The 12,594-nt window shown below is 29.8% G+C and overlaps 2 protein-coding genes across 2 annotated transcripts in view; one reads left to right on the top strand and one right to left on the bottom strand.

Moving 5' to 3' along the window:
* LOC106466981 (rhomboid-related protein 2-like) overlaps positions 1-5,491 on the bottom strand; it is a 36,722-nt gene extending 31,231 nt beyond the window's left edge. The window contains exons 1-3 of the mRNA XM_013927293.2: positions 5,381-5,491; positions 2,307-2,407; positions 1,221-1,244 (exon numbers count right to left, since the gene is read on the bottom strand). Coding sequence (XP_013782747.2) covers positions 1,221-1,244; positions 2,307-2,390 — 108 coding nt within the window. The 5' untranslated portion in view covers positions 2,391-2,407; positions 5,381-5,491. The remainder of the gene's footprint in view (positions 1-1,220; positions 1,245-2,306; positions 2,408-5,380) is intronic.
* A 95-nt stretch (positions 5,492-5,586) lies between these two features.
* LOC106466978 (PAX-interacting protein 1-like) overlaps positions 5,587-12,594 on the top strand; it is a 36,526-nt gene continuing 29,518 nt past the window's right edge. Inside the window, exons 1-4 of the mRNA XM_022395064.1 lie at positions 5,587-5,647; positions 10,236-10,344; positions 11,569-11,706; positions 12,245-12,288. Of these exons, the coding sequence (XP_022250772.1) occupies positions 10,264-10,344; positions 11,569-11,706; positions 12,245-12,288 (263 nt within the window). The 5' untranslated portion in view covers positions 5,587-5,647; positions 10,236-10,263. The remainder of the gene's footprint in view (positions 5,648-10,235; positions 10,345-11,568; positions 11,707-12,244; positions 12,289-12,594) is intronic.

Below are 12,594 nucleotides of genomic sequence, written 5' to 3'. Positions count from 1 at the left end.
GTACATCCAACATCATGTGACTGTTGAGTTGCATCATATACTGTAGTTTAAGTTTAGACAAGACGATTGCACTGAAGATAAGTAGGAAACTTGTAAGTTATTATTAATAGAAGTTATGCGTGTGTAATGACAATATACATTAATTATTATATGCCAACAGATGCCTGCATTAGAAGGAAGAAATAATACTAACTTCGTACTTCACAATATAAAACAAAAGTGAACTACAATATGGATTTTTTGGTTTTAAAATACCTGCAGTAAAATCCCATACTTTTGAATTTTATTGAATAAATTCTTAAATCAGCATGCACATATATTTCAACCAATAATTTTGAAAATTGGACATATAAACAACATGGTTAAATGCTTGAGAAGGACTCATCTTGTGAACTACATGGTTAAATGCTTGTGAAGGACTCATCTTGTGAACTACATGGTTAAATGCTTGTGAAGGACTCATCTTGTGAACTACATGGTTAAATGCTTGAGAAGGACTCATCTTGTGTTGTGAAGGACTCATCTTGTGTTACATTTTTATACATCTTATCAATGGCTCATATCTAACACATAAGAAGTAATAAGAGTCTTGTGCACTGGGTATTGCATAATGGTTATTGTTTTGGACTGTGGATTGAAGAGTCTGAGGTTCAAGACTTTCAGCTGTAGACATATTATCAGAGTGAACTCATATCTAACACATAAGAAGTAATAAGAGTCTTGTGCACTGGGTGTTGCATAATGGTTAATGTTTTGGACTGTGGATTGAAGAGTCTGAGGTTCAAGACTTTCAGCTGTAGACATATTATCAGAGTGAACTCATATCTAACACATAAGAAGTAATAAGAGTCTTGTGCACTGGGTGTTGCATAGTGGTTAATGTTTTGGACTGTGGATTGAAGAGTCTGAGGTTCAAGACTTTCAGCTGTAGACATATTATCAGAGTGAACGAGAACTGGATAAAGCATTTCTGATGACACGTGCTGTTGGCTGGTGACCTTCATTTTGGTCAACAGTTTAAAATTTTGTATGGCTGTGCCTAAATCATAGGGTCTACCATTAAGTTCATATGTACATAATGTGTATTTCAGGTTGGAAGTTGAAATTCCAAAGGTCTTACATTAGGCTGTTATAATTGTTCTCTATAATAACTACTGAAAAAGATAACTTAATTAGGCAACTATTTACCAAGTTTATTCCTTGTTTATAAAGCAACTTACCTTTTCAAAAACAGGCCGCCATAGCTGAAAAGCAAAAGAAGCAAATCAAGTCACAGCTTCACAATAAACAGTTTATTTTCTCAACAATCTGATCAACATTACCTTTAATGTCCGTCAGTCATTAAAAATGTTAATAATGATCTTTGTGTGCAGAGAACTCTTAATTTCAATAATAATAAAAAACTACACAAATTTTCTATAATGCTTTATAAAAGTTATTAAAGTTTTACCTTTATTAAGAATACTACTGAAACAAGAATATTGTCAATACAACATACATTACCTTTTTTGTTTAAAACTGCTGCAAAACAAAGTAATTGTTTTTTCTTGTCTATATGAATATGAAACTTTGCACACACGTACAATTACAAGAACCCAAGATTGAAAGCATGTGTCATATCCAGTGAACTAGCAGGGCTCATTAGGCTGGATAAGATTAAACAAACACGTCATAGAAACGGTCTAGATGCTATGTTATTAATTTTATTTAAGAAATTTGGAAATCAGACATTTAGGGTAAAAATGAACAACACAAATTATTTATATTTTAATTCTCAACATTAGTTAACTTTTTATTACTCTTATTTATTTATTTGAATTAACTTTACTATCAATCGCAACTATATTATTAATTCTTAGAGCCCATGAGTAAAAGCAAAGTAAAATTTGTCAATCAAACTACATCTACAATATCCAGTATCAATGAAGCCTTTCACCCAATAACAGGGCTCATCAGGCTGACTAGGTTTTAACAGACATAGACATATAAATTTTCACGAACAACAACTATTGTTGTGTGAAACAGGTGGATTATAATTATTATCAAGGATTGTTAAGTAATTTACAAATCAGACTTTTAGGGTAAGAATTAATTAATAACTTTTTAACACTAATTATTGTTCAACTCTGTAACCTGTATTGAAAATTTTAAATGTCCAGGTAATTGTTAGTAGTAGAGTTTTTTTTTTGGAAAACTTACACATTAATTTTGCTTATAAATTTTTCCAAAATTTTCAAAATAAAATACTTAGAACTTTTCATGAAAGTAATTAATATGAATTGTTAACCATGCTGCTGGGTAATTACCCTATCCATTTCAATGCTGTCATATTCCTTGCTAATACTTCTAGATGGTGGAGTGTGCTGATTTCTCTCAGTCTTGATGCGCATGACAGCTTAAAGATAATCTACAAAGAAGATAAAAGTTGAATAAAGTAATATGTTACTTTAGATTTACAGTTATTTATTTATAAAAATAAATAGTAATGGACCAATACAGAAAGCAAGGATGTATGAATTAGACACAAAAATGTCACATTACACACGAGAAGGCAACACCTAACATTTATAATTGCAAACTTGGTAATGGAAATTTTTGGTTTACCAAAAAAGCTACAACAAAAATGATCGTTTCTTCAAAACTTGTGTTTAGTATCTTCATACCATCCCACCACTGGGAGGATAACGTTTTTACAGGAAGCAAGCACAATATCCCTTACAAAATCCAGAAATTTATATTACATATCTACACCTAAACTTTGTTTGCATATAGTGCAGTGACAATTTTTGGTTATCATTACGTAAACAATTTATTTACGACAATTTTCAAAGCATGTAGAGTTGTTTAGTAATGCAAATTTCCATTAATTGTTTTTCTTTATGCACCCTAAATTTGGTTTATGGACATGTTCATGTTTTATAATTGACAGACACTCTACAGTTTGTTGAAAAAACTTCTGTAGTAAAGTTCAAATATATACGAGATTATAATTATAATTAACTAGAGATATCATACAAAATATACTGTCAGAATTCATACAGTCACAGTTCAGTTCTTCTCAAACATGTAGGTATTACAAAATTAACAAGCTTACTGCTTCACATCAGAGTAGATCACATGATATAAACTTAATTTTGTGTTTGCAATCAGAATGGTGGTTAACTACCTGTTTTTGATATTTAAGAAAGTGAAATTAATCTAACTCAGAAGCTGGAATGACAGATCAAGATGACTATATTATCAAAATGTTCTGTAGACATTCCCAGGATAGAGAGTGGTAAATTTTTGTTATACCCCTGCAAGTGTTAGTGTTAAGCCTAACATTTAAGAACCAATTATATAATTTTTTTTATCACTAATTTGTCTTCACACTAAAGTAATAACGTTTATCTTTAATTATTTAAAACTTAGAAATCGAACTATATTAGAAGCGACAATAACTAGTCTTTGATGTATATGTAATGTTAATAATACAATGTATTTAGCCTGATCTATTTTATAACCTACCTATAACTATAGGTTGAATTTAAACTAATGGATCTAAGTTCAAGTAAACAAGTTAATCCTTAAAACACACAGAGACAATAAACTAGTTTTTAGGTTGTATTTATTTAATAAAACAATGTAGTTAACCTGTTTTATGATTTACTTTAGTGTGACAACAAACAAGTGATAAAAAAACTAATATAATTGGTTCTTAAACATTAGGCTTAACAGTAACATTTTAAAGGGCTACACTACCAGTTTTCTTGGATGCTACTTACATTTTCAAAAAATCTTCTTATAAGTTGCCACACAAAAAGTTAGCTAAGAAAATCACATTGGTAGGGGTTAGGGAAAGACTAGTTAATTGTATTTGTAGGGTGTTTGATGATGAAAGTAAAAGGTTGTTATCTATAATGTCCAGTCAAATTGTACCCTTGTTATAAATGGAATTCCTCTAACAGTTAGCGCTTGGGCCTTTGCTCTTCTTGTTTGAATTAACGTTACTGATAGAAGCAAAATTAATAAATCAGTAAAGTTCACCAATGACATTAAACTCTTGGGTATTTCTAGTTGCATTGATGATGTTGAGGTATTTCAGAATAACTCGATTCAATATTTGGGAAATGACCTTTAATTACGGTAAGTACTATGTAATGCACTTATCATAATTTGGACCATATGTATAATACAGATGAGAACCAACTCAATGGAGTGACTAAAGAAAAAGATCTTGTCATACTGGTGGAACAGTCACTCATGCCACTGAAGTAGTGCCCTGTTGCTATAAGTATGGCTAATAGAATTGTAGGGTGTATTTATAGACATTTTGATTACATGTCAAAAAGAAGTAATTTTCTCTATATAAAAATCAGTAGTCAGACCTCAATTAGAATACTGCTTACACTTTTGGTCTGCTTGCTTAAGAAAGGACAACGACCTATTGATAAGGTAAAAGATTCTTCTTCAAAAAGTTAAATGTTTTAGATTTGGCTTTTAGAATTAAGGACAATGCAGTTAGAAATATAAAACTGCCTGACCACCCGAGTATTAGTAAATGCAATTACAACACCATAATCTTTGATACATTTTTATTAGTTTGAACAAAATAACAGAAAAGAAATATATTCCCTTCAAAACCTTGCATTTTATCACAAGCTCATTCCTTAATGAATGAAGAAGGGAATGAAATTATTGCTTCAGAATCCAATTGTCTCAGGATTGAATCTGGACTACACACACATTTACTATTGTCAATGAGTAGCCTAGGCTATAGTCAATGCTATTATTCCTCCAGCATTTTCTCCTTTTCTATGGAGTAAAGAAGAGCTGTGTGTGTAAGTAAGCTTTGACTATTGGTTTAAATAGTATTGTTATCTGTAATGTAGGACCATTGTCATGAGTTGTATGCTTTAACTTGTTAGTAACACAAACGTAAGGGTAATAAGTTGAAGTTATGGAAGCCTAGATGAAGACTTAACTGTTCTTTGATTTTGTTTTTAAAGTTATAACTTATAATTATATGGATGCAAAAGTTTATATTTAATTTGGATATTCTGGTCGCATAATTCCGTGGTTCAGGGATTGTCCAATTGGCCTTCCATCAACTTGCTTTTCTTATGTTCTGAACATTTCAAGCTGAAATCAACGTAAAAATAAAGAAGTAGCAAAACTGGTGTCCGCAATCCATACATATATTATTACGCACTTGTTACTGTAAGTGTAAATGTAATTGGTATGCCTAAGTTTGTAACCTGATCCTTAAGGCTTAAGTGAAGTTAAGAGTGAGACCAAGAGGTATGACATAAATTTAACTTAAAGTTAGGAAACACTTTCTATTCTTCAATTGGTATAAATTAAACCAAAGAGTGCTGTTAGAAACAGCTAAGTAACTTACTTTTGATGAACAATATAGTTAAAAGAAAAAACTGCAAATTATTCCACTCTATTCGTATATGTATCTTAACTTTCTAGCATTACAAGCTGAAATTTAAACACGTACTACTACGTTGAAGGATATCAACATTAGATTGTTATTCTAATAACAATAAAAAGTTGCACATAATAATATCAAGAAAGAACGAGACTTTGCGAGACTGAATGCTGAAGTAAATTTCGCGGGAAATATTTTCAGCGGGTTATGAGTAGTAGTTGGGTCTGCCGGGTGAGTGCTAAAATATTTGATAATTTTTTGGCTGGTTCAAGGTATTTTTTTTATATAATGTACAGTAAAGAATTGGATTAAACTATGTCCCTTGCATATTTTTTTTTTCAAACATTAGTAGGATTTGTCACGAACAAGAAGCTATCGGTACCGAATCAGTTTTTGTAGTAGTTTAGCACTAGTAGTAGTACTAAGCCTAAATTGCCTATATGTAAACTGATCTCACATTACTGATATTATTACTACTGTTATTGTGTTAGTTATATTTAGAGGTTGTGCAACTTTCACTCTGGGCTCATGTAAAACTAAAAACGTGAAATACCGAGTGGTTAATTATATTGGTCATTGGTTAAGCCGTATTTGAAGTATTGTGTTCAGTCTTGGGCTCCGTTGACTTTAAAACTTAGTAAACTTAAAAAGTAAAAGGACATTGGATTATTGGAAAGGGTTCAGAGGAGGGCTACTTTTCTATTAATAGTAATAGATAGGACAGCTTTTATTAATATTATATAATGTTATATGTTATGAAAGTATAAAACAAAACTATGTTAACTTTAATTAAATATATTATATAATTTAATTATATAGGTCATTGGTTAAGCCACATTTGGAGTATTGTGTTCAGTTTTAAAAAGTAAAAGGACATTGGATTGTTGGAAAGAGTTCAGAGGAGGGCTACTATTATTACTAACAGTAATAGATAGGACAGCTTTTTTATTATTATAGTATTATATTATAATGTTATATGTTATGAATGTACAAAAACAAAACTATGTTAACTTTAATTAAATTTATCTTACTTTCATGATACTCGGAGAAAATGTGTTGATAGGATTTCAAATGAGTATAAAGATGACTTAGGCCTATCTACGAATGACAGTTTGTTATACTGTATGCATATGATAATAATTGATATTTATTATTATTATACAATATATAGACCATGGTGTTCTGTAAATTGTAATAATTACAAGTTTTTGTAATGAGCTAGTTATGTTTTTGTACTCAAGCAATTGCATTACATATTAAAAACTCACCTTGAAACTATTTATAATTATAAAACACACTTACCCATATTAATTATTATTGTTAATAATTTAAATATTTTCTCAAAAGAAAAGCATTTTTATGAAAAATATATAACAAAAAGTTATAAGAAGGCTTATTAAATTAGCTATAGCCACTTTAACCATTTTTTAGTACAATAGAAAGAATAACAAATCATATTTGGTAATAATAGAATTCAGGACTATTTGTGAAATATAAAAAATAAAGAGAGAGAATAGGATGAAAACTAACAAGGTATTAAAATCAACATCTGTAATTTTTATATTACTAGCAGTGTACAACAAAAAGTATCATAATGATAGCCAAAAAAAAAAGGAAGAAGTAAATATCTTGTTTAGGGATAAAAGCAAATGCATTTACAGCTTCATAAAGCCGTAAAAGAACAAGAAAAACATTAAACTGGTATAGTATAAAAATAAGTGTGTGGTCAATGTTTTGGCTAAGTGACCTTAAGTAGTCTCATTAAACGTTGTTTGATCAAAACACTGACCACGTATTTCTCCTTCCCATAGAAGTACCTTGTACATGTTAAGTAGTGCAATGTTATTGTCTTAGTATCATGTTTGATAAATCATGTAAAAGATAAATTTAATGAAATGCAAAGAAAAGAGATTAGAACAGGAGCTAATTGATTAATGAGCCTGATGATCAATCAATAAATAGATTTCACAAATCACCCTGTTATATAGGTTGTTCAACTTAGTTTTTACTTGATTCTGTGTTATTTTAATGTCATTAATATAATGAATTGCATCTATTTGTTTTTGTTTTTTTTACTTTTACTACCAAATAGCATTGCATCACAAAATACACAATTTTTAAAAAGTACATGCACTGACAATTAGTTCAAATTTTAAGTTTTCACTGTCTTGTATTTTCCTTGATGGTGAGAATTTTGTCCAGAAATGGACACATAATTCAACAAATAATGCTTTTATTTTTTGAAACACATTTTGATTCCCTTAAGTACTCTTGTGTGGTCCATGTGGATCTCAGCCGAGTAATAATGGCTCCCAATTTGTTGTCTGACATTTTTCCCGGTGCTACTATAGTGTGCGGTCTACAAAGATATTTACACTACATAGTGCTGTCTACACAGATACTATCATCATCACCATTTTAACTTTCGCTTATTTGCAGTTGGCACCATTTATCATAAATAATGCTTTTAAGCTGATAAAGTACAAAATACCATTACATAAAGTTTTGGGGGCAAATATAATCAGAATGAAGTAAATTACAACAATGAAAACTAGTACAATTATAACCTAAATTTAAGGTACTCTTTTGGAACACAACTTATTAAATTATTATTATTTGCTGAACAAAAATGTGGATAGATACAAATTATTTAGTGTAAATATCTTTGCAAGCTATAGTAGCACCTTGTTTCCTTTGGTGAATTTAATTGGAAGAAATGAAGAATTAAATGTTTTGTTTATGAAGTTTTTTTCTAATTTACTCTTCCCTCCTTGCAGTGGTTTGAACTAGCGAGCACTTAAGGGTTAATAATAATAATAGTACAGAGTAATGAATCAAGGTTCTAGAAACTGGTGACTGATGTAATAATATAACTTTCTTCTGTGGGAATGAAGAAGGGTCTAAATGTACTTTATAAAGGTTCTTGGGTTATTAGGTTTGATTTATTCTTGATGTTTTCCTAGTATCATAAACAGAGTTAAAAATTATATGTTTTATTGTGACAAGAACATTAAACTCTTATGAATATGATAGAATATTTTATTTCAGTAACTGGGTAGTTATAATGAAAAGTACAAAACATGCGAGATTTCTGGTTTTTCTTAAATTTTTTTGTTTTAGCGGTATCTTTGGATCTTGTCCCTTTGTGTATTTTGACAAATTAAACCATACTTTATAATGGGATGTTAACTCATTACAGACATAAATATTTTGTTGATAGTGTTTCTTTTATTTATATATGTATTTATTAAACCATGTATGCACACATATTTATTATTGAAATGCTTATTAAGTTTAAAAATGTGTTACATCTGAAAACGCAAATTCAGCTTACAACATTTCATTTAATGAAAATTAAATCGTTTCCAGTGTTATGAAAATTACTCTTTATGGAAAATGTAACCATAGGCATAAGAGGGTGACAGTCCCCCAAACTTTTTTAAGGGTGGAATGCCCTTTTTAAAAATGAAATGCCCTCATGCATACCCCCTAGATACACTGTCCACTTTTGAAACCATAGTTACACCTCTGAGTGCAACAGTCAAATTCAATTAATTATCATGTTACACAATATATATGGTAATCAATATAATATTTTTGTAGTTTTAATAGATAAACACAGCATGTTATGGGTGAGTTCTTTCAGCAGCTACAAAAAAATTATTGTTGGTAGTTATATTTTGTAAAGATAGACTTGTTGTATAGATATGTTTCTCAGGAAATAACTGACATCAAGATTAATTTCATTCCATTACTAAGGGGCTATTTGACTCATTTTGTACCACCATTCTATTTCAAACTAATACAGAAACTTCTTTTCTTACGCCCAACCTTGATCTCTAAAATACTCTATTTCACTGAAAACAAGCTGTGGTTCTATCAAATCATTTGGTGAGATATTGTAATTGCTACAATTTAACACAGGAGTCTCGAATAAGAAAGCTGTGTTTTTTGAAAGTGAAGATTTGGAATACATAACAATTACAGTCCTAACTGAAGCATGAACCTTTTTCTACCTTTCTCCCTCCTGAAAAAAATCTGTACCTCAATAAACACTAATTAATTTACTGAGACATGTTAGAAGTATATTTTCTTTTTCTCGGTGAGAAGAAAAGAGGCAGATGTGTTTAATAAACTGTCTTGTGATTGGGCAGACATTTCGGGTATCTATGTTGTAACAGTGTATTGATCACATTTTCAAGGTCTAATGAAAACTTTTGCTATCTGTTGAATAAAATATGCCATCTTTAAGTTTTGATATTGAAACTTTCTGAATTGCATTAAAATAGTGAAGTTTAGTTTCCACTTTTTTTTGCACTTGGTAAGCTTGCAGTGCAGGTTAATAGCTTTTTAGGTTGTTGGCTCTAGAAGGACAAACCAGGTTTCTAATTTATAAGGTCTTGCTGTTTATTGACAATTCAGGGCTTGGAATATACAAGAATTATTCAAGTAAACCTATAAAAACATAGTAAAGCCTGTATTTTGGAAATGATCTTTTTTAGTGTGTGTGTGTGTGAAAATGACCTATAAAAACGTATATTTTTCCCACCAATGTGATCAACATGTATCTATATTTTTATGTGTTCACAAAAACAATATCTTAAAAAATATGGCTTTGGTCAAAACTATATAGCTCATCTTTTCAATGTTAAAGAAGACCTATAATAAAATTCTGGTAAACTGGTAAGTGTTCTTTGGAAAACACATGAAGTCCCCACTAATTGTTTTCATGTGTGGAAAGTAAATTGTAAGAATTTATTACTTGATGAAGTAATATATTCAGTAACTTCTTTTTATGATTGTTTTTTTTTGTGTGCAGAAACTGAAGCTGATGTTCAAAGATTATCATGTATAATATGGAAATCAAACCAGATCTTTTTAAGGATGTTAAATTTTATATCGTTGATGATATAGAAGACCATGATAAAGTAAGTAGATTGTGAGCTAATAGCCGTTATGTTGTATAATATTAGTTTTGTCCTTAATTACAACAAAATTAGTATCATCTAAAGCATTAGGTATGGAATAAACTTTTAATTTCTGTTGTGAAAATAATTATTATTTCCAAAGTTTAAAATTATAAATGAGGAGTTTGGAACTTTTAAAAGTTACTCAACTAATATACAATTAACTTTTTACCTTGTGAACGTATATAATTTAAATGTGATTTTAACCTGAAAAGCAAAACATTTATCATGTATTTTAGTGTCAGAATTTTTATTAAAGAAGTTAGTAGATCTAGTAATGTGAAATTTGTTACTTAAGTTCAACTTATTTGTGTCTTTTAGATCTACTTGCTGAAGATAGAATAACAGTATTCTTAAACAGGCAACAAATGTGCTTTGTTGCCTTGGTGGTGCCGTTGTTTCTCATTAAGATTTATCTGTGCTTGTTTCAAGTTATGTGCATGTGAAAGATTGTATAAACAACAATGCAAACCTGAACATAAATTGAATTAAAGTAGACATTCTAAACTGAAATACATTAAACTAAAAGGAAAAACATGTATAAACTTTCCATATGACATCTCGCAACCACCTTGGTTATGTGAAGTTTTTCTCATTATCGACTTCACTATCTCAAAGTGTCTTTATTACAAGTTGTAGCTGTAGTATTATATAAAGGTTTTAAATAAAAGTACGGCCTTCAATAATCATATTTTAGTTGCATTACACATGACAAAACATTTTATTCTTCATTCTTTTAGTGAAATTTGGGATTAATGTTTTAGTTAAATTTCATAGGACAAGACATTCTGTTTGCTATTAATATGGTGAAATTTGGGATTAATGTTTCAAAAACACATTTTATTTTTTTTATGAATGGAAAGAATACTTGGCTGATAATATGTGTTCGTCCATTAATAGAATTAGATCACTTTTATGGTTTTGTTAATTTTTTTTAATAATACCTTGTCTGGATGGATTATGGTATAATCTTGATGAGTGGCTTGTTCATCATTCTGTTCTGTATTTCTTGCCAGTGTAATTGGCCCAGTATTCAGTTTTTCAGTTTGACGTTATTTGCCAGTTTGTAGATTTATGACTTAAATTGTATTGTATTGTGTTTAAACACATTTATTCATTGATTACTATTTTTATTGACATTAAAAAGGTACAAGCTGTATTAATGCATTACTTCTCTAATTTTAGGTAAAAAAGTTGCTTCTTGATGGGGGTGCAAAGTTAATCAATTATTTGTCTGACATGGTCACCCATGTCATTGCTGACAATGCTGACAGCCCTGATGTTAGTGAAGCACAGGAACTTTTTGAGAAGCCTGTTGTAACTGTAAGTTGTTTTATATTTTTTAAATAAAACTAATCAAACTTTAATTTTAAAGCCACACTACCTTCTGGTGATAATGAGTCTTGTGTGAGTGCTCTTGTAGGATATCTTTAAATTTTGATTCCAGTAACATTTCTCAAATACAACAAACATGCCATTCTAAAATGATTAAGAAAGTACCTCATGTTCTTGAATGTAGATTTTCTGCTGTTTTATTTAGCGATAGCCTGTTGTGGTTTCTTTGAGCTTCAATTTTGTTTTTGTTTTTCCCATTATATAATCTTAATATGTGTTTTTGTTTGTGACTGTTTAGGCCCAAGTCTTTTATTTTTCTGCTTCAGATATGATTGGTTTATTTTAAAGTTTTGATGTTCCATCCTGTTTTACATACATTTTAAAAGTTAATGAGCAACGAGATGAAATTTTTATGGATCTTTTGCCACAATGGTATGCTAATGAATGAAACAAATAGGGGAATTTTCTGTCTTGTTTGTATATGTGTAAAATAGAAAATGTATAATATTTTATCTATTTGTTGCAGAACCAATGGGTAAAGATGTCAGCAAAGTGTGGCACTTTGCTACCGTATCCTTTTTGTGTGTGGATGTGATATAATTAGTCAATTTTAGTTTTTATACAGAAAGAATATGAAGTCAGGTTCATTATTAAAAGTTTTAGAACATAGAATGTTGTTTCAAGATGATATATAGAGAATAAATCATCTTTTTTATTATGGATACGTGTGAACAAATGTGTGTGTATATATGTATTTATGTAGGCAGATGGGCATATATATATTTCTGTTTAAATAACAGATATTACTTTTGAGCACACTTATCAACATGAAAACTAGAATGCTTGGTTATAGTAACTTTTAATGGTTTAATTCTT

The sequence above is a fragment of the Limulus polyphemus genome, unplaced genomic scaffold, assembly GCF_000517525.1.
Source record: "Limulus polyphemus unplaced genomic scaffold, Limulus_polyphemus-2.1.2 Scaffold2447, whole genome shotgun sequence".
NCBI lineage: Eukaryota > Metazoa > Arthropoda > Merostomata > Xiphosura > Limulidae > Limulus > Limulus polyphemus.
The sequence above is the reverse complement of the archived record's forward strand: the minus strand, read 5'-3'. Positions and strand labels throughout refer to the sequence as shown.